Source organism: Chlorocebus sabaeus, chromosome 17 (genome assembly GCF_047675955.1).
Source record: "Chlorocebus sabaeus isolate Y175 chromosome 17, mChlSab1.0.hap1, whole genome shotgun sequence".
In the NCBI taxonomy this organism is placed as follows: Eukaryota; Metazoa; Chordata; class Mammalia; order Primates; family Cercopithecidae; genus Chlorocebus; species Chlorocebus sabaeus.
This window is the reverse complement of record NC_132920.1, coordinates 43513729-43535018: the sequence shown is the minus strand read 5'-3', so window position 1 is coordinate 43535018 and position 21290 is coordinate 43513729. Positions and strand designations below refer to the sequence as shown.

The 21290-nt window shown below is 50.6% G+C and overlaps 2 protein-coding genes across 8 annotated transcripts; one reads left to right on the top strand and one right to left on the bottom strand.

Annotated features, from left to right (window-relative positions):
- Window positions 1–556: 556 nt before the first annotated feature.
- On the top strand, window positions 557–21026 carry CRIP3 (cysteine rich protein 3). 7 transcript variants are annotated; one of them, XR_012089171.1, is made up of 11 exons: window positions 557–650; window positions 987–1081; window positions 1500–1557; window positions 1654–1785; window positions 2914–2985; window positions 3085–3212; window positions 13565–13638; window positions 14352–14526; window positions 16070–16223; window positions 17202–17391; window positions 18585–21026. XR_012089171.1 is itself a non-coding variant. In XM_073006010.1 (8 exons), the coding sequence occupies exons 1-8, from the start codon at window positions 608–610 to the stop codon at window positions 3599–3601; spliced, it is 615 nt and encodes a 204-aa protein (XP_072862111.1). In that variant the 5' UTR covers window positions 557–607; the 3' UTR covers window positions 3602–3941. The 7 variants fall into 7 exon arrangements, 5 of the variants coding, with proteins under 5 accessions (XP_072862111.1, XP_072862110.1, XP_072862113.1 ...); XR_012089172.1 differs by lacking the exon at window positions 17202–17391; XM_073006010.1 differs by lacking the exons at window positions 13565–13638; window positions 14352–14526; window positions 16070–16223; window positions 17202–17391; window positions 18585–21026 and adding exons at window positions 3307–3364; window positions 3540–3941 and having other exon boundaries at window positions 3118–3212.
- On the bottom strand, window positions 4042–13558 carry SLC22A7 (solute carrier family 22 member 7). The gene is given in 9 exon segments (XM_038006111.2): window positions 4042–5381; window positions 6609–6717; window positions 6958–7172; window positions 7678–7787; window positions 8111–8234; window positions 9299–9491; window positions 9494–9738; window positions 9871–9974; window positions 10614–13558. Coding segments are annotated over 9 exon segments (1734 nt in total). The 5' UTR covers window positions 11007–13558; the 3' UTR covers window positions 4042–5140.
- Window positions 21027–21290: the final 264 nt, after the last annotated feature.

Below are 21290 nucleotides of genomic sequence, written 5' to 3'. Positions count from 1 at the left end.
ACATGTAGTAACCTGTTTAACTCTCATAACAATCCTATGAGGTACAGACTGTTACCATACTTACTGCACAGATGAGAAAATGGAGGCAGAGAGGGAGGGTAAGTAATTTACCTGAAGCCAAAGAGTAGGGTACCAGAGATGGGCTCCAGATTTTGTTGCTTTTAACCACTTGCTATATTGCCAAGGTGGAATTAAAGCATTTCAAAGAATGCCTCCTCCCTTGCTTTGGCAAGAGTAGTGTTTTAATGGTGTCTGTACTGTGAACATTTTTCCTGTCCTTACCGCTCCAGAAACTACTAGTGCTCCCTATCCAGGTGTCTTCGTTGCATATTTGCCTTCCCAGTCTGGAGTCCACTCGGCTTCAAGATCCTCTCTCCTCCCCGTGGGTCTGAGCGAGGCTTTAATGCTCTTTGAAGTAACAGCGAAATAGCCGTATGTCTCCCAGGTGGAGTGGTTCTAAATTTTTGGTAGCCAATGTGCGCTGAGGAACAGCGGATTCAGCCCAGGGAGGCTCAAAGCTGAGCCGTGGGTGGAGCCAGCGGAGGGGGCGGAATGAGTCGCGGCGGCGTACCTACTGTGTGCCGTGTGCGTTGCCTGGAGCGGAGCTATGAGCTGGACCTGTCCGCGTTGCCAGCAACCGGTTTTCTTCGGTGAGGCCCGGGCTGCAGAGGGGGCGAAGATGGGGCGAATGGGAGCCGCGTCCCTGAGGACGCGAGGGCTGGCCACACTATGGTCCCAGAAACCCTTTTTCACTTGCAGCGGCTGGTAGTCTACGCACCACCCGCACCCACTCGGGTCTTCTCCCTTCCGCCAAGAGCTCTGTGGGGAGTATGAAACCGGAGCGGGATGGAGCTGGCCTCCTGGAGACACTCCTCTCCAGGGAGCAGGGCAGGCCAACCTAATTCCCTAGAGGGCTGAAGGGGGAAAGGAGGGGCCCCAAACTTGGACAGGCTCCTCGCAGCTCGGTTCCACTTTGTCCTCCATAGCTGAGAAGGTGAGCTCCCTGGGCAAGAACTGGCACCGCTTCTGCCTGAAATGTGAGCGCTGTCACAGCGTCCTGTCTCCTGGCGGGCATGCAGAGGTAAGGCCTGGCCAGGGAGTACTGCCCTGTTTACATCACTGCCTCCCACCCGCCAGGCACCAACCCCCAACTTCAGCCCTGGAGACCTGCCAAAGAGAACCTCAGTAGCCAACCCCAAGGCTACACACCTGGTGGACCCCACACCAGCCAGGATTTTGGGAACCTGGGTTGTAACTGTGGATCCCATGGCTTTGGGAGTCAGGATGGGTGGGAAGCAGCATCACCTCCTGAGCTGCTCTTGCTCTTCCTCCCTTGACCATAGTGGAAATATTGTCATGCCAGCCCATCCCCCACCCCTCCCAGGCCCACCAGACTTAGCCAGTGGACAGATACACCTGGTAGCCTGTCTGGAGGAAAGGCCTGTGGGGCATGGCTCCCGCTGGCCCTGAGTAACCCACTTCCCTCTGCTTGTACCCAGCACAACGGGAGGCCATACTGCCACAAGCCATGCTATGGGGCTCTCTTTGGACCCAGGGGTAAGTACCAGCCTGAAAGGGGCCAGGGGTCAGCAGAACCCTACTGGTGGCTGGGAGCTGGGGGCTCAAGCCTGACCTCCCCTATTCTTTCTTCAGGGGTGAACATTGGTGGTGTGGGCTCCTACTTGTACAACGCCCCCACTCCCAGCCCTGGCAGCACCACTCCTCTCAGCCCCAGCAGCTTTAGCCCTCCCAGGCCAAGGACTGGCCTCCCCCAAGGCAAGAAAAGTAAGTAAGGCTGCGCTCAGCTCCTCCTAGTCCTCCTCCTGACCCTTCCCCAAGCTGGAGCAGAGGGTGGGCCAGGTGGCAGTCTCCTACCCAGCCCTCTGCTTCATATTCTCACAACTTCGTTCTTAGCAAAGTCTTCTCTATCTACCTCCCGCTTTTTTCTTTCTTTCTTTCTTTTCTTTTTTCTCTTTTCTTTTCTTTTCTTTCTATTCCCTCATGTCAGCTGCTGAGTTCAGATGTAAATTGTTGGGAGGCCAAGGCAGGCGGATCATGAGGTCAGGGGTTTGAGACCAGCCTGGCCAGCATGGTGAAATCCCATCTCTACTAAAAATACAAAAATTAGCTGGGCATGGTGGCTGGTGCCTGTAATCCCAGCTACGGGGAGGCTGAGGCAGGAGAATCATTTGAACCCAGGAGGCGGAGGTTGCAGTGAGTCGAGGTCACGCCATTGCACTCCAGCCTAGGCAACAGAACAAGACTCCATCTCAAAAAAAACAAAAAACAAACAAACAAAAAACAGTTAATTGGGCAGATAGCATTATCCCCTCTCCTTGCATCCTCGCATTTTACAGGTGAGAAAAGTGAGATCCAGACAGGGCAAATGACCTTGTCCATTCACAAAGCTAGTCAGAGGCAAAGCTGGCCAGGAACTTAGGTCTATCCCAGGCCAGGGCCGTGGAAGGAATAACCTACAGGAGAGGAGTCATTGGGATAAGGCCAGCCTCTCACATTCTCCAGCTTTTCTCCTCTGGTCCCTACTTCCTTCCCTCCATTCCCTGAAGTAGGCAGTGACACTATGCTCCCCAACACCTGATACCCATGCCCTGGCCAGCTCCTGTGTCAGCTCAAGTTTCCTGAGGATTGAGTTGCTAGCAGGGTTGGGATGGTGTGTACCTGAGCCCCTGGGAGGATGACAAGGAAGCAGGTAGTCCCTAATACACATAGGGATGGGGCAGGAGGTGGAGTCAAAGGGGGCTCAGTTCCGGGCCTATAGAAGACAGACTCTTGGGTGCCTGGGTCGAGCACTCTGGAATGAGCATGGCTTTTGGAAGAGGACAGTGCCATATGCAGGCAGGTGCTGGTGGGCATCTCCACCTCAGACCTACCCGGGGCCTCTTCCCCTTAAAGGCCCTCCCCATATGAAGACATTCACTGGAGAGACGTCGCTGTGCCCTGGTTGTGGGGAGCCTGTCTATTTTGGTAAGTGACAGTGGAAAGCTTGGGGAGGGCGATACAGGGTGGGCAGCAAGGGGCAGGGAGGTGATCCAAGGCAGGTGGGTCTCCCTACTCTACCCCTAGAATGGAAGCACTACCACTTCTCTCCACCACCAGCTGAGAAGGTGATGTCATTAGGCAGAAATTGGCACCGACCCTGTCTGAGGTGCCAGCGTTGCCGCAAGACCCTGACTGCTGGGAGTCATGCCGAGGTGAGCAGGGCAGGAATGAGTGGTTATGTTGGGAGGAGGCTGGAAATGGGAAGAGAACCAGGCTGAGACAGCTCTCTTTCTCTCTGTGTCTCAGCATGACGGAGTCCCCTACTGCCACGTCCCCTGCTACGGCTACCTGTTTGGCCCCAAAGGTGGGCAGCCCCATCCCAGACACTGGGCCAAACTATGGCATGTACATGGTCTGTGGGGATGTGTGGACAACTTCCCCTGTGGTTAAGCATACCCTGCCCCCCACCCCAGTTCCCTCCAGCCCTGAACCCTGCACTACAGGCCCAAGGCCTTTGGTGATAGGGCTCTCTCTCTCAGGTGTGAACATTGGCGATGTGGGCTGCTACATCTATGACCCAGTGAAGATAAAATTCCAATGAGATGCTCACAGAAAAGGTCACCCTAACTCAGGCCTCCCATCATGCCCCTCATGATCCAATGGGAGCTACAAAAATCTCCAGTCCCATGGGGTTGGGGACGATGGGATCGTGGGGACCTGGGCCTAGGTTCCATGGTAGGCCAGAGAGTCTAGACTTTCTCTGCCAATTTTTCCCTTTCCCATTTCTATCTGGTTAGTGAACAGCACATTTTGAAGGGTATCCTCCTCCTGGCCATCACAACCGCTTTCCCCAGCACATTCTAGAGCTTCAAGGTACTCATAAAACTTGTGTTTATTGAATTTCTGCCTCTCTGGCTTCTCCAATAAAATGTTGGCTCCCATGCCTTCAACTCTTCTTTGGGCATGAGACCAGTGGGTTGGAGGATGGGGAGTGTAGGGGTTGGGATGACATGCATTGCCCTGCAGGGTGCCTCGGAGGTAGCAGGGCCAGCCATGAGAACAAAAAGCTGTTCTTTTTGTCCCTTGAGCCTGGCATTGGCAGTCCTAGCACCACACAGTGGACAGCATGCCCACTAGCCCCATTGGTACCAGAAGTCTCATATGCTAGTCCTTTCTTTAGCACCATCTCTAGAAGAAGCAGAAGCACCTTATTCAGTAACTCATTTGAGCGTGGCAACAGATCCTATGGTAGAACCTGCCAAGAAGCTTCATTATCCATTTGGGAAATGAACAGACTGAGGCCCAGAGAGGGAAAGCCACATGCCCAAGGTCACACAGCAAGTTAATGGTGAAGGTGTTATCAGAGCCCAGGGCAGACTCGGTGGCTTCCTATCCAGGGCTCTTCCCACAGCTCTTCACCACTGCCCCAACCCAAGGGGCACCTTTATTTACAGAATCCTCCCCAGCCATGAGAGGGGTGCGCAGCAGCCACTGCATTCTGGGAAGTCAACTGTTCCTAGAAGCCAAATAATCAAGGTTGGATGAGCACAGGGAGAGGGTACTGGCGGCAACTCCAGCCCTAGGCAGAGGGTTCGATACTCCCAGCCTGAGTTGCAGGGCCTGCCCTTCTGCTCTCCCAGCCCCTGCTGCAGAGCTTCTGTGGAGGGCCTGCCTCCACTCCCACTTAGTTCTGGACCTGCTTCATGGGCATCTCTTCCTCCTGAAGACTGGTTGGGGCACTAGGGAGGAAGGAGTCGTGAGCAATGGTGGGATTTAATCCCCGAGCCTACCACCCCAGCCTGCCCCATCAGGGCTGTCCCAGGGCTCTCCCTAGTTTCTGATATACAAATCCCTATACAAGTGACTCACACACATGCTTGTGCACACCCCTGATGTGTAGGCATACTTGAGTGTGCACACATACACGTCTTCCTGAACAGCCTTATGTATTTGTGTTCATACACACATATGGACTCATGTACACATTTATGCTTGCAGTTTACATACCCCCCAATCATGCACCCTGAAACACTCACCTGTGCACACTCACATACATGCACCAAGTACATATGTGCATATATTTTCCTGTCTGAATCCTAAAGTGTTAGGTATCTGAGCACCTGCATCCATAAGAATGTGCTCACACGTACACAGACACAGTCCTGTGCACACACCTCTTTCTCTCCACGTCCTGGATGGTCTCTGGCAGCTGTGCCTGCCTCGTCTCTGGCAGCAGGAGGGCGGTGCCGGCAGCCAGCAGGGCGATCCCCCCATAAGCAAGCTTGGGCAGTGACAGCCACACTCCATCCAGCAAGGCCGCCAGTGGGGCCAAAGAGCCCCCCAGCCGGCCCACCAGTGCAGTCAGCCCCATCCCTGTCTGTCTGTTCAGAGAAAGAGGATGAGGGAGGCAGACAGTGTTCACACCTACCTGGGATCATGCCCCACAGGGCTTCTCTCCAGGGTTGGCAGGCCCTGATACTCCCTTCTCCCCATATAGCTAAGAAAACTAGGACTTCTTTCAGTTGGTTTTCCCACCCACCTTCAGGCCAGGATCCCCAAGCCAGTACCCACCAGAGGACAGGGCCCCCATTCTGACAGAGTACCAACCAGGTACCACTGAAAGAGAAGACAAGCCATCAGACTGGGATAAGGAAAGAGTGATGTGGAAGGAAGAAGGTCAGTAGTTTGTACAGGCCCTGCCATGACCAGATGCTTAGAAGTTTCCTTTTCCTACCTCCCAATAGCTAGCTGAAAGACCCCCCTGGGCCTTTCAAGGGGTTGCCCTTGGGACAGTCCTCAAGGGCATCTCTGCCTTCCAGGGGTGAATGGGATGGGGGTGGGCAGAATGGGGCTTCTTGGGGCTATTTTCTTTTTATTATTATTATTCTTTATTTTAATTTTTTTAAAATTTATGTGTTTATTTGAGATAGAGTTTCTTACCCAGGCTAGAGTGCAATGACATGATCTCGGCTCACTGCAACCTCCGTCTCCCAGGTTCAAACGATTCTCCTGCCTCAGCCTCCCAAATAGCTAGGATTACAGGCATGCGCCACCGCACCCAGCTAATTTTGTATTTTTAGCAGGGGTGGGGTTTCACCATGTTGGTCAGGCTGGTCTCGAACTCCTGACCTTCAGTGATCCGCCCGCCTTGGCCTTCCAAAATGCTGGGATTACAGGCGTGAGCCACAGTGCCCGGCCTTGGGGCTGTTTTCTTAAGGAGGCCCAGAGAGGATGTCTGACGTGGCTTAGGGTCACATAGTACAGAAGATAAGATGCCCTGCCTTCTCCAAGACTAGGGCAAACACAGAAGGCCCTGATTAGTTCTGTATTCTGGGTGTAGCGTGAAGAATGAGTGAGAGGCTGGGTGCAGTGGCTCATGCCTGTAATAGTGCCTGTAATACCAGCACTTTTGGAGGCTGAGGCGGGAGGATCGCTTGAGGCCAGGAGTTTGAGACCGGTCTGGGTAATATAACAAGACCCCATCTCTACCAAAAAAAAAAAAAAAAAGGACTGAGAGAGACCAGGCTGTGGCGTGTGTATGTAGAAGTGTTGGTTAAGACGCGTGACTAACAAGCCCCATACCCCAGGTTGGTTGCAGGTTTCCTTACCTGAGCACCGTAGGGTACAACTCCGAAGTGAACAGGTAGACAGTGGTGAAGGCAGCTTCAGAAAAACCTTTCCCCATCACTGCCAGGACGGTGCTCCAGGACTTCATGTCTGGAGGGAAGCGGGTTCAGATAGTGAGAGGGCCTTGGAGGAGAGCCAGGGGTGTTCTGGATAGGGTGCAGAGTCTCCAGAGTGGGCTGAACTTAAGTGGCAGAGAGTCTGAGCTCACTGGGTAAGAGTGGGGAGCTGTGGGGAGGAGTGGATTCTTGGCCAGGAGGTAGGTCTCCGGGGAGTGGGCAGGGTTCCTGGCCCAGCTTCTGGGGTGAGCAGGACCTATGGGACTGGGCTCACCAGAGGACACTAGCAGTCTAGTGCCAAGCGCCAGAGCCGTGCCCAGCAGTGTCCCGGCTTGCGTGAGGCGGCGTCCTGCGTGGCGCACTGACAGGTAGACCAGCAACTTGAAGGGCAATTCCACGGCCCCAAACAACAGCTGCGTCTGGTACACATTCAGCCCCAAGCCTGACACATCCAGACTCAGGCCGTAATAGGAGAAGTTCACTCCGAACCTGAAAGGAGTTGCAGTGCCACTCGGGGGACCCTCCTTCCCATTCCTCTTTGGCCTCTCTTCTTAGGAAGACTTGGCCTTTTACAAGGGCAATCTCTTTCTGTCTCCGTGACCCCCCTCCCACCACCAGGACCTTCCCTGACATCCATAACGCCCTCCGAGTGTGCAGCAGGCGCCAGTGGTCAAAGCACCTTTACCCTAATTTTCACAGCAACCCTGATATGGAACTGACAACAGTCCGTTTTACAGAAGGGACGCTGGGGCTCTGAGTGGCTAAGTGATCCATCCCTTTCCAAGTAAGGAAGTGGGAGTCGGAGTCTGAACTTGAACCCATGTGCCTCTGCTGCCTGCTTCATTTTCTGACTTCCCTGGGCAGATCGCCCACCGAGGCTTATCCTCCTGCCGTCCACCATGACACTCTACTTGTCCCTCAGAGCCTTTCTCACACTCAGCACCAGCCTGGAGTTTGCTCCTCCCTCCTACCACACCCACACCAGCCTCCTCACCACACCACCACGCAGCACAGTGAGATGTGTCGGAGCCGTGGCGTGCGGAACAGGTCTAGGTATGAAGGTCTTCGGACCACCCGTTCCTCAGCAGCCACTTTGCTCACAGCCTGGTAGGGAAGGAGGTGAGGTTGTAATATCAGAGTTGGCTATGTGATCTCGATGGGATACAGTACTCTCCCCCAACCACTCTCTATTCCTCCCATATGCAGTGGTAGGGGTGGCGATGCACATGGCAGGTGAGAAGAGTAGGTCTCAAATGATGGATGTGGCCCACCGGAGCCAGGTAGGACATCCTAAAGAGTTCGGAACTCTCCATGGGGGCCCAGGGGCTTTTCCTGCCATACATGGTGGGCTGTGGGAGGGGACACTTGACACAGCCCACCCCCCCACACACACATACATGCATGCTCACAAACACATTCACCCTCACCTCCTGGCTGAGGCTGTCCTCACACACTGGCCGCCCATTGAGCCTGGCACAGTGGAGCAGGTACCTGTGGGCCTCTTTCACACGGCCCTGAGTTAGAAGCCAGCGTGCAGACTCAGGCACCCACCTAGGAATAGGCAGGAGGCCCTTCAGCCAGAAAGTCATGACCCTAAGCCACATGTTCCTGGACATACTACAGGCTCTCAACTTCCAGGGTCTTGCTCATGCAGTCTTCTCAGCCTGGAACATCAGCCCCTCCCCAAGCCCTCCACACTTGATGAGCTTTTATTCATCTTTCAATGCCCAATTTAAAAGCCACCTCTGGGCTGGGTGCAATGGCCCATGCCTGTAATCCCAACACTTTTGGAGGTCAAGGCAGGAGGGTGGGTTTGAGCCCAGGAGTTCAAGATCAGCCTGGGCATCATGGCAAGACTCTGTCTCTACAAAATATCAAAAAATAAATATTAGCCGGGTGTGGTGGCACACGCCTGTAGTCCCAGCTACTCAGGCTAATGCAGGAGAATCACTTGAGCCTGGGAGGTTGCGACTTCAGTGAGCTGTGATTGTGCCACTGTACTCCAGCGACACAGCAAGACCTTATCTCAAAAAAAAAAATAATAAAGACAATAAAACACCTCTTCCCACACTTCCTTGCCCAGGCCCAGGTCCTCCATAGCCTGGGGGTCCCTTACTCTACTGAATTGGCCTTACCCTCAAAACCAGCTCCCAGCACCAGCCACTCACTTCTCCCATGGGTGGCAGGAGGGAATAGGATGAAGGAGGGACAGACATGTAGACATATCCAGAAGGGTCACCCAAGGTCAAGTCATCTTTGGGAGGCAATGTAGTACCCATGCTACCTGTCCTCCCACTCTCCTGCCTGAGCTCCCCACCCCCATGCTGGCCCTGCCCCTATCCCCAATCTTGCAAGTTGCCAGCCTCAATTTATGTTTGGCTCTTTGTCTCTCTGTATCTATCTTGTTCTCTGCTTCTCACTGTTCCTTGCCATCTTCTTTCTGTTGATCTCTGTCTCTCTGTCTCCTTTTCTCTGTCTCTTTCTGTCTCTTGGTCACTTACTCTGTTCCTCTTTCCCTTCATCTCTCGATCTCTCTATCTTCAAATCTCAGGCTCTGATTAATCTCATCTTTGACTTCCTGTATCTCCCGCTCCTCAGCTGCCTGCAGTCCTCACCAGAGGCTGAGGATGCCTGGGGCACAAGGCAGGGTGACAGCTAGCAGAAGCCATCGCCAGTCCCGTATCAGGTACCCAACCAGTGCCAGCAGCATCACGCCCCCTGTCCAGAAGGTGCTGCTCAGGACTCCGGCCACAGTGCGGTGCTCCACATCCAGCCACTCCAGCTCTGGCCCAGGGCAGGAGACAGGAAGATGGTTAGTGAGGACCAGATGGGCTCAGTCTCACTCTGACAACTGCCTTCTTCCAGCCCTCTAGGTCCTGCCTGTTTCTTGCCTGCCTCACCCAGTGGCATCACGATGATGGTAAAACCAGCCAGGGCTGAGCCAGTGAGGGTGCGGGTGATGGCGAACATTACATAGCTGATGGAGGCTGCAGATGCCAGGCCCAGCACCAGGGTACTCACGTAGGCCACCAGCAGCAGACGCCTCCGCCCAAACCTGCAAAGGGGTCATGCAGGATCAGTTCCCTGTGGAAGGAGGTTCTAAGACATAGTAGACTAGGCTCATACCCCAGCTAATGGGGGAAAGTTCCCCCAGCCAGTTTCTTATTGGCCCAGTACCTCACCCCACCTGTCAGACAGATATCCAAAGGCCACAGCCCCCACCAGCACACCGGCGAAGAAGAAAGTGGATGCAGCTCTGTTCAGGCCTTTCTGCTCACACACCAGATCCCACTGCAAGGACAGGCAGAAAGGGACCTGCTGTGAACATCAGCCCTCTCCAGCAAGCGCCAGCTCCTCCTCTCCAGACCCTGGAGCCTTCTGAGGCAAGCTCTGCCGTTCTGGTACCTCTGTGCCAGATAATAAACCTCCCAGCGATTCATGCCACTTTGGGGAATAGGAAAGTTTGTCCCTCCCCAGTCCTGCAGCCTCAGCTTCTTCCCAAGGAAGGCCTTGACCTGCTGCCTCCCAGGGAGACTCTGCCTCCACCGACATTCCACCTCCAGATGGATTATGTAAATACCGACCTGGGACTGGAAAAGAGGAAGGGAGAAAAGAAGGCCTCTATTGTTTCTCCACCTCTTGCTGCAGAAATCGCCTTCTCAGCTCTTTGTCCCAACTCTGTGAAGCCACTTTAGCCCTTCCCTGCCTTAATCACCTCCCAATTAATGATGATGATAACAGTTCTTGTGTAGGAGCCTGTTACTACAAGCCTTGAACTAAAAGTGCCTTATATTCATAGCTCCCGTCTACAGATTGGTAAGCTGAGACTTTACAAGGTAAAGTAATACATCTAATGCCTATACAGTAACCACCCAAGGCAATGGCAGGGCTATCCCTCTCACATGTCTCTCAACTTCTGGGCTTAAGTACCTCAGTTGCAGTGGTAGAGGAGAACTCTGAGTGGTCGTACTCCCAGCCCTGAGAGCAGGGCACTGTGGCAGGTTCATCCTCCAGCTCCCCACGGCTCTGCCTTTCTTCCCCCAACGTGGTGTTGGGGAGAGCCTGGGGGTAGGCAAAGCGGAGGCAGGAGCTAAGCGTGCCATCGGGCTCCCGGGGAATGTAGGCCTCCAGCCACGCATCCTGATGGCTGAAGTTGGCAGGGGCACCCGGCAGGGCACATCGGTGGGCAGGCACAGCATCCAGGAAGATGGGCAGGAGGAAATGCAGTGGTAGCAGCAATCGGGGCAGGGCCAGCAGTGCCACATTCCGCAGTTGGAAGGGCCCAAAGCCGCCCACCTGCTCCAGCAGCTCCTCAAAACTCATGCTGCTCACCCACCAACCGTTTCAGGTGCAGCCTCCCTCTAGTATCCAGCCAGCTCAAACTGCCCACCGCATAGACCCTTGGACTCTGGAGGCGGGAGTGGATGGACTGAGTGGAGAGCCTGCAGCCAGAATCCAGCCCTCAGGGGCTGGCCCAGGACTGGGCCCTCCCCAGCCACCAGATCTCCAGGGACCCCTACCTGTCTTGCCTGGTGCCTGGGGGAAGGGGAAGCCATCCATTCAGAGGTCACTGGCTCGTGGCTCTGGGGCTTACCCATTAGTGTTCAAGGACCAAGGCTACCATGATGAGGTAACTGGGTGATGGCATAGGAGGTGAGCCCCTACCCCCTTGGTCAGCAGAGCTCCTAGGATCCCCAAGAAGAGGAGGCCCCTGGGGCCTGGGGCTAGCTCTCCCAGGGTGCCCTTTGTCCTATGAGACCTTAGATCAGCCTTGCCTATTTGCAGCTACAGCCATGGCCTGGCCGACAGCCCAGGATTCAGAGCTGAAAGCTGGATCCTAACCAGGTTTCCTTCTGCTGAGCCATGAGGCCTCCTCGAATCCCTCTCCCCCGCTGGGAGCTGATGCCCTGGCCTGAGACACACCTGTGATCACACTGGGCAACTTGACCTCTCTGAGGGCCCCACGCTCGTCCCATTCCCACTTCACTCAGGGACTCTCCCCATACATATGGTTCCAACTGCCTGTCCCATTCCCCTATTTCCAGCAGCTTCCTAAATTACCTTTTGGAGGGATAGGGAATGGCAGGGGGTGCATTGCCAAGGTCTTGCCATAGGTACCTGCAATGCCTAAGATTACCTTTTGGAGGGGTAGGGAATGGGGGAGGGGGCGTTACCAAGGTCTTGTCATAGGCACATGCAATACCTAAGACTCAATGTTCAATCTGACCTTCCCACTCAATTCTCAATCATGGTCCCTGCAGAAAAAGTACAGCAGAGACCAGCAATGTCCGGTTTATTCTCATCTGATTCTCCAAACACTTGGCTGGCAGACCCACTAGTTTAATCCAGCTCCTACTTTGGACAGGTCAGAAAACTAAAGACAGGGTGGGGACCTGCTGGGGTCACACAATGATTCAGCAGCAGAGCTGAAGAAAAGACCGGGTCCCCTGACTCCAGACCAGGAATCTCACTTTTGACCCAAGCTGCTGAGCTGGTGATGTCCCAGTCTGCTCCAGGCTGGGCTCCCTGAGAAAGCTCTGGGAAGGGAGCTAAACCGATGGCATGGCATGTGTTAATGGGGGTGCCGACAGCCATGGAGTGAAGCAAGAGGCAGCTAATGGTGGTGACAGTGACGGGGTGACAATAAGAAAAGACGTTTGAGTCTCTAGTGCGTCTTCACCGTTCTGAAGGGTACATAGATGCCTCAGACACAGTCCCTACCCTTAGGGAGCTTACAGGAGGGTTAAAATAAGCTAACCCTCCCTGTCTCCAGTGTCACCCCTTTCAACCCATTCTCCACACACCGGCCACAGTGAACATTTAAACACAGATCGAAGAGGGTCGTATTCCTGTTTAAAACCTTTCACCAGATTCTACTGCCTGAGGGGGAAAGTCCAGCTCCTTTGCTTGGCCCCTATGACTTCCCTAGGACCAGATTCTCTCCCCCAGTCCACCCCTGACCCCTCTCCAACATGCCCCCTTCCCTCTAGTTCTCTGCACACACCAGCGCATTGGCATGTCACGCCTTAGTGTCGTCCCTTGGACAATGTGGCCTCCTCCTCATTCACCAAGTGAATGCCCAGGCCTCCTGAAGACCAGCTCAAGGGGAGATACCTCCACCCCTCTCATCCTCACTCACATGTGACCTCACACTGTTGGCTCCTCCCTCATTTAGTACTATGTAATCATATTATTAATATAAAATGTATACAGCACCATAACACTTTGCAGCTCCTGAGAGGTAAGTTTTGTGGTCACCCCATCTCCATGTCCCATCCAGTGGCTCCACAGGATAATATTCTGAAGTTTTTCCACAGCCAGAGAGGACAGCTAACGAGGCCAACCTCAGCCATTGGCTGTGACCCCTTAGTTTTCACAATGGGAATTTCTTTCCTGCTTTAATATCAGAAATAGCTGATAATCATACAGTGGTTACCTCTCCCTCCTGACATTGGCTCCTAGGAAACTCAAATCTAAATCTGCAGCCCTGGCCAGACACAGTGGCTCATGCCTGTAATTCCAGCACTTTGGGAGGCCAAGGCGGGTGGGTCATTTGAGGTCAGGAGTTTGAGATCAGCCTGGCCAACATGGCAAAACCCCGTCTCTACCAAAAATACAAAAAATTAGCTGGACATGGGGGCAAGCGCCTGTAATCTCAGCTACTCAGGAGGCTGAGGCAGGAGAATCACTTGAACCCGGGAGGCAGAAGGTTGTAGTGAGCCGAGATCGTGCGACTGCAGTCCAGCCTGGGCAACAGGAGCGGAATTCTGTCTCAAAAAATAAAAAATAAATAAATCTGCAGCCTCTTTCCACAGAGAGTAATTTGGCATTAATTTTACTTCTGGCTCCATCTTATTCCCTGGCCCTACCCCATATGGAAGCTCTCGTCTCTAATTTCATTGAAGAATGATGGTGACAGTGACCATGATGGCTGATGATGGAGCTGGACAGGCAGGTATGAAATGCTGAGTCTAACCAGAGGATAGATAGATCAACTCCGAATCACCAGTTAAGAGCTGATTTTGATTGTATTTTAACCATCCTCCAACCCCTCCAACATGGGAATTCTAACCTGAGCTCAGAGGCCAAGGTAGAGACCTTCATTTATACCCAACTGGATGGAGAGGAGCCTTGTGCAATGGAAAAATAACAACTCCTGGCCAGGCATGGTGGCTCATGCCTGTAATCCCAGCACTTTGCAAGGCCAAGGCGGGTGGATCACTGGAGGTCAGGAGTTCGAGATCAGCCTGGCCAACATGGTGAAACCCCGAATCTACTGAAAATACAAAAACTAACCAGGCATAGTGGCTCATGCCTGTAATCCCAGCTACTCGGGAGGCTGAGGTAGGAGAATCGCTGGAACCCAGGAGGTGGAGGTTGCAGTGAGCTGAGATTGCACCACTGTACTCCAGCCTGAGTACAGTATAAGAGTAAGACTTTGACTCAAAAAAAAAAAAAAAAAAGAAAAAGAAAAAATAACTCCTTAATTGGAATTATTACTAGAAATATTGGAGGGTTCAGGAAAAAATACATTCTTGGAATAACCAATTTGAGATTGCTTGCAATAGGGAATTCTTACACTTTAGGCCTTTTACTATTTTGCCCCCTCCCCATTAAGTGACCTCAGATGACCTACCCATCTTTTTTTTTTTTTTTTTTTTTTTTGAGACGGAGTCTCGCTGTGTCTCCCAGGCTGGAGTGCAGTGGCGCGATCTCGGCTCACTGCAAGCTCCGCCTCCCGGGTTCACGCCACTGGGGCTTCAGTGACCATTAACCATTGCTGCAACCCATGTAATCATTTCTTACACTGTTGATGGTGGCAATGACAAAATCAATTGCAGTGGTAAGTACGGTGATGGATGGATGGTATAATAGTAAGGGAGGGTGGGGATCCTGGTGATGGAAGTGATGGTGACGGGGTGATTGAAGTAGAGATGAGAGGATGGGACCAGGGCCACTGGTAGTAGTGATGTGGTCATGAGGGTAGTGGTGCTGATGAGGATTATGTGACAGATGTGGTAATGCTGGTGACAGTGATCTGGTGATGGTGGTGATGACATGATGGTGGTAAGGATGGTGGTGGTGATGTGATGGTGGTAATGAGGGTGGTGGTGATGTGGTGATGGTGGTAATGGTGGTGGTGGTGATGTGATGGTGATAATGATGGTGGTGGTGATGTGTTGATGGTGGTAATGATGCTGGTGGTGATGTGGTGATGGTGGTGATGTGTTGATGGTGGTAATGATGGTGGTTATGTGGTGATGGTTGTAATGCTGATGGTGATGATGTGGTGATGGTGATAATGATGGTGGTGGTGATGTGATGGTGGTAATGATGGTGGTGGTGATGTGAGGGTGGTAAAGATGGTGGTGGTGATGTGAGGGTGGTAAAGGTGGTGGTGGTGATGTGAGGGTGGTAATGGTGGTGGTGGTGATGTGATGGTTGTAATGCTGATGGTGATGATGTGATGATGGTGATAATGATGGTGGTGGTGATGTGAGGGTGGTAAAGATGGTAGTGGTGATGTGAGGGTAGTGGTGGTGGTGTGGTGATGGTGGTGATGGTGGTGGTGATGTGTTGATGGTGGTAATGATGCTGGTGGTGATGTGATGGTGATGATGATGGTGGTGATGCGTTGGTGGTAATGATGGTTATGTGGTGATGGTTGTAATGCTGATGGTGATGATGTGGTGATGGTGATAATGATGGTGGTGATGTGAGGGTGATAATGATGGTGGTGGTGATGTGATGGTGGTAATGATGGCGGTGGTGATGTGAGGGTAATAGTGGTGGTGGTGTGGTGATGGTGGTAATGGTGGTGGTGATGTGGTGATGGTCATCATGATGGTGTTGGGGATGTGATGATGGTAATGATGGTGGTAATATGGTGATGGTGGTAATGGTGATGTGGTGATGGTCGTCATGATGGTGTTGGGGATGTGATGATGGTGGTAATGATGGTGGTGGGGATGTGGTGATGGTGGTAATGATGGTGGTGGGGATGTGGTGATGGTAATAATGATGATAGTGGGGATGTGGTGATGGTGGTAATAATGATGGTGATGTGATAATAGTAATGACGATGGTGGTAATGATGGTGGTGGGGATGTGATGGTGATAATGATGGTGGTGGGGATGTGGTGATGGTGGTAATGATGTTGGTGATGTGATGGTGGTAATGATGTTGGTGATGTGGTGATAGTGGTAACGATGGTGGGGGTGATGTGGTGATGGTGGTAATGATGGTGGTGATGTGGTGATGGTGGTAATGATGGTGATAATGATGATGTTGCTGATGTGGTGGTGATGGTGAAGGAGGTGATGATGCTGTGTAAGCTCCCTGACAGCAAGGACCTTGTCTTTTGTTTATCATTATGTCTTCAAAGCCTAGTGGTGGTGATGGTATAGTTTGGGAGAAGAATGTCTACGATCTGAGCGAAGATGAAGCTAGTAATGGTGGATAATGAAGACAGAGGTGCGGACTGTGGTAAAATTGGTGATGGTGATCATGGATGGTGTTACACCACTTCCGGTTTAAAGGTGAGGAGAAATGCAGAAGATGCCACCTGGAGTTGCTGAAAATGGGCTTACGTCATATTACCTCTAACCCATGGCCATGCAGACACTCTCCTTCCATATCACCTCATCACCTTGGGCAATAAGCAGGCTCCTGAAACTCCTGAGGACTTAGAAAGATGGTTCTAAGTCTTTTAGCCTTGGGTTGGCCTCATCTCTTGTCCTGGCCTTGACTCATCAGTAGCCATGGGAAAATCTCAGCAGGCCCCAGTGTCTGGTGATCAGAGACACAAGACCCTCCACATTCCCACCCCTGTCTCTTTTCTGAGGGGCCCCTCTCTATCAACAAAGGCTCATCTAAATGTCCCTGGTCTGTGGCTCCCATCTAGCCCCTGACAGAGCAACCTTGCTCAAGCTGTGTATTTCTCTGTGCCCCTTCCCTCACACCTCTCTTTGACTATGGGACAAAGAAATGTCTTTCTGTGGGGGAACAGGGAGAAGGTCTGCCAGGGACCAGGGAGGCCCTCACATGCAGAGCATCAGGTAGTCCCTGACAGCCAAGCTGGGCCCCGGGAAGTGAATGTGCCTGACAAGTCTCAGGCTGCTGGGGGCAGGAGGTAGGCAGAGTGTCTCTGCAATGCCTTAAAGCCTTGTTCCTTGGCACAGCCTGCCCTGGCTCCAAGCCTGGCCCTGCTCCCTTGTCACTCCTCTCTTCCAGTCCACGATTTATGCCTGTGACTCCCCACACTGAACTCCATGCAGTCTCGCCCCCCACACTTTGCCCATGCTGCTCCCCTGTCCCCCGGGAATGTTATCTCCTCTGTCTGACCAGCTCCTGTTTGTTTGTCCTTCAAAATTCAGTCCAAGAGGCACATCTCTCTCTGGGGGTCTTCCTTGAAGCTCTCAGTCTGGGCTGGGAGTTCCTCCCTATGTATCAAGGCACATGCCACATGCAAAATGAAAGTTAATTTCCAATCACTGTTTTTTTTTGTTTTTTTTTAGAGACAGGGTCTTGCTCTGTCACCCAGGCTGGAGTACAGTGGCATGATCATAGCTCAGTACAGCATCGAACTCCTGGGCTCGGGTGATCCTCCTGCTCAGCCTCCTAAGCAGCTAGGACTGCCGGCGCATACCATCACACCCAGCCCCAGCCACCTCCTTGAGGGCATGCTGTGCTTTGTCTCAATGCCTGGTCAGTGCCCAACATCTGGCATAGCCTCTAGCACATGTTGGGCTCAGCAATAGTCTGTAGAATTAGTTAAATTAATGGGTTGGATGAATGAAAGATGGATTAAATAAATAATGAATGAATAATCCATGACATTCATTCATTCAATCTCAATAATCAAGAAAATTTAAAAATACAGTAAGGTACCATTTTTATCTATTTAATTGTTTGGGGGGTTTCTCCTAGAATTAGACTTGAAGAAGTAAGATAGGTTGGAGCCAAGAAGTTCTAGCGCCAAGTTTAGCACTATTTGAAATAGTGAAAATAGTGAAAAGTCAGAAAGATAGTGAAAAGTCAGAAAGATAATGAAAAATCAATATGGAGCTGGTTAAATAGATTATGGAACATTCATGCCATGGAATATGAGTAGCCTTTAAAAAGAACACAAGGATTCTCATCATTGCTGGTGGAAGTGTAAAATGATGTAGCAATTTTGGAAAAGTTTGGTAATTATTCAAAATGTTAAACATATCTGTACCATATGATCCAGCAGCAGTTCCACTCCTAGGTATATACCCAAGAGAAGTGAATGCATACATCCACACAAAAACTTGTACACAAATGTTCATAGCAGCATTACTCATCATAGTCTAAAGCAGAAACAACCCAAAGTCCATCAACTGACAAATGGACAAACAAAATGTGGTATGTCCATATAGTAAAACATTATTTGGCAATAAAAAGGAATGAAGTACTGATAAATGCTACAATACGGCAGTACTTTGAAAACATGCTAAGTGAAAGAAGAAAGTCACCAAAACATCATATATATACATACATATGAAGGGAGGACCACCTGAGCCCAGGGCTGGGGAGGGGCGTCGAGGCTGCAGTGAGCCATGATTGTGCTGCTGCACTCCAGCCCTGGTGACAGAGTGAGACCCTGTCTCAAAAACAAAAACAAACAAACAAAACAAAACATATTTCAGAATAGTAGGTATAATATGTTCTTCTTTTTATTTATAATAAATATGTATATATAGACAGAAAGAGAGCTATTAATTACAAATAGGAAAAGGAAGGTCTGAAATGGTACACACCAAGCCATTTGCAAGAGTTACCTCTATGTGGTCAGCTTCGTGGATAGGGAGGGGGCTTTTGTTTTATAAGCCTTTAGCATTTGCCTTTTTACCATAAGTATGTCCTGCTTTTGACAGTTTAAACAAGAAGGAAAGTGAAATCATATGGAGATTCCATTGAAGGCTGATGAATCAGGGCCTAGAGCACGCTGGCATCCACGCCAATGAAAAGAGTGTCCCAGGAGCCATGATGTTTCTCTAATGCCAGGGAGTGGCCTTCTTGGAGGTACAGCTGGACTTTTCGAGTGTGGGCCTTTTTCCCTTGGATCTCAGGCAAAGCCAGGAGCCTGGCCTGGAACCAAAGTTGTTTATATATTGACGAGGTGAAAGATTTACACCGAGTGAACCTAGGGTTCAAAATTCACAAACTCCTCACAGTATGTACACTAGAGCAAAGCTTCCTTTCTGCCCAGCTCTCCTGCCCCACGGCGGCCAGACACCTCTCACTCATTTTACCTCGTTTCCAGATATAAAGTTGTACATTATATGTATGCTTCTTTTTCTTATTCTTGGTCTTGGAGACTGGTCCATAAGTATATACTATACAAAGAGACAACTCCTCATTTATTTTTTTAGAGAAAGAGGTCTCATTATGTTCCCCAGGCTGGACTCAATCTCCTGGGCTTAAACAATCCTCCTACCTCAGCCTCCCAAGTGGCTAAACTACAGACACACCACAGCACTCAGCTAGCCTCCTTCATCTTAGAGTCTCACATCACCCCGTGGTGGGGGCCCCATTTTATGGGTGGACCATGCTCTACTGAGCAGCCCCAGTTGGGCATTTAGATTTCTTCTGAACTTTTATAGGTCCATAGTCTCTTATCCAAACTGTTGGGATCAGAAGTGCATACATGTACGGTTGACCTTTGAACAACATGGGTTTGAACTGCACTGGTCTGATTTTTCTCAATAAAAGTCACAAGTTTTGTGCCTGCCTCTCCTGCTCCCCTTCCATCTCTTCTACCCCTGCCGCCTCTGCCACCCCTGAGACAGCAAGACCAACCCCTCCTCTTCTCCTCCTCAGCCTTCTCAATGTGAAGACAGCGAGGATGAAGACCTTTATGATGGTCCACTTCCACTTAATAATATATTTTCTCTTCCTCATGGTTTTTTAAATAACATTTTCTTTTCTTTAGCTCACCTTATGGTAAGAATACAGTATATAATATATATAAAACATATAAAATACGTGTTAATCGACTGTTTATTATTGGTAAGGCTTCTGGTCAACAGTAGGCTACTGATGAAGTCTTGGGGGAATCAAAAATTATATGCAGATGTTCAACAGCAAGGGGCTCGGTGCCCCTAACCCCTGTGTTGTTCAAGGATCAACTATATATATATATTCAGAAAGGCAATTTAGCACATATTCCATATATTATAAAATACCCTAATGGTGGGCTGGGCACGGTGGCTCAAGTCTGTAATCCCAGCACTTTGGGAGGCCGAGGCAGGCAGATCACCTGAGGTCAGGAGTTCAAGATCAGCCTGGCCAAAATGGTGAAACCCTGTTGCTACTAAAAATACAAAAATTAGCTGGGCGTGGTGGCAGGCACCTGTAACCCTAGCTACTGGGGAGGCTGAGGCAGGAGAATAGCTTGAACCTAGGAGGCGGAGGTAGTAGTGAGCTGAGTCCACACCACTGCACTCCAGCCTGGGTGACAAGAACAAAACTCCGTCTCAAAAAAATAAAAAATAATAAAATAAAATACCCTAATGGGACCTACCCCATCATCAAACATGTTAATGTTTCCATTGCAAATATGGATGATAAGTGGAATTAATAAACATTATAAATGGTCTTGTCAGTTTTTTGTTTTTTTTTTTTTAATAACAAGGGAGTGTGTGTCAATCTAATGGGAGAAATCCCAGTTTTCAGAACTTTCTGGGTTTCACAAGTGCAGATGAGGCTTTCTGGAGCCATACAAAGAAGACTGCAGTGAATAATTTTGGACGCATGTAATTTTGCAAGTGTACAAGTACATCCATAGGATGCAGTTCTAAAGCAGAGAAGCTGGGACACAAGCTATGCTCATTTGTGATTTTGATAGATGTTTTCATAATAATAACGTTGTCTGTGAGCTGCTACACTGCATGGTTTTCCAAACACTCTCACTTTTGTCTGTTAACTTTGGGGTAATGAAAATTCTTCCTCGAGAGTGGCAAGGAGGAAAAGAAGTGAATTAAAGGGTACAGGCAGGGTGTGGTGACTCACCCCTGTAATCCCAACACTTTGGGAGGTCGAGGTGGGCCGATCACATGAGGTCAGGAGTTCGAGACCAGTCTGGCCAACATGTCGAAACCCTGTCTCCAGTAAAAATACAAAAATTAGCTGGGCATGGTGGCGCCCATCTGTAATCCCAGCTACTTGGGAGGCTGAAGCACAAGAATCACTTGAACCTGGGAGGCGGAGGTTACAGTGAGCTGAGATCATGCCACTGAACCCCTGCCTGGGCAACAGAGCGCGACTCCCTCTCAAAAAATAAATAAATAAATATAAATAAAGGGTATAAACATACAGTTAGATAGAAGGAATAAATTCATTGTTCAAAAGCAGATTAAGGTGACTATATTTAACCAAAATGTATTGTACTTGGGTAATGGATGCTGTAAACACCCTGGCTTGGTCACTACACATTATATACATGTAACAAAATTTCTCATGTACTCCATCAATTTGTACAAATAATTTAAAAAATTCTTCCTCCTGGCCTCTCTGCACAAAGCCAGACTCACTCTCTGGCCCTCAGGAGAAGCATCCAGAGGGCTGTGAGAGTGTATGCT

Excerpts from the sequence above, each read along its gene's own strand:
- CRIP3 (XM_073006008.1), top strand. The coding sequence starts at position 608 with ATGAGCTGGACCTGTCCGCGTTGCCAGCAACCGGTTTTCTTCG. Across the intron at positions 1,558-1,653 it reads GGCTCTCTTTGGACCCAGGG|GGGTGAACATTGGTGGTGTG; the intron begins GTAAGTACCAGC and ends TTCTTTCTTCAG. Across the intron at positions 1,786-2,913 it reads CCTCCCCCAAGGCAAGAAAA|GCCCTCCCCATATGAAGACA; the intron begins GTAAGTAAGGCT and ends TTCCCCTTAAAG.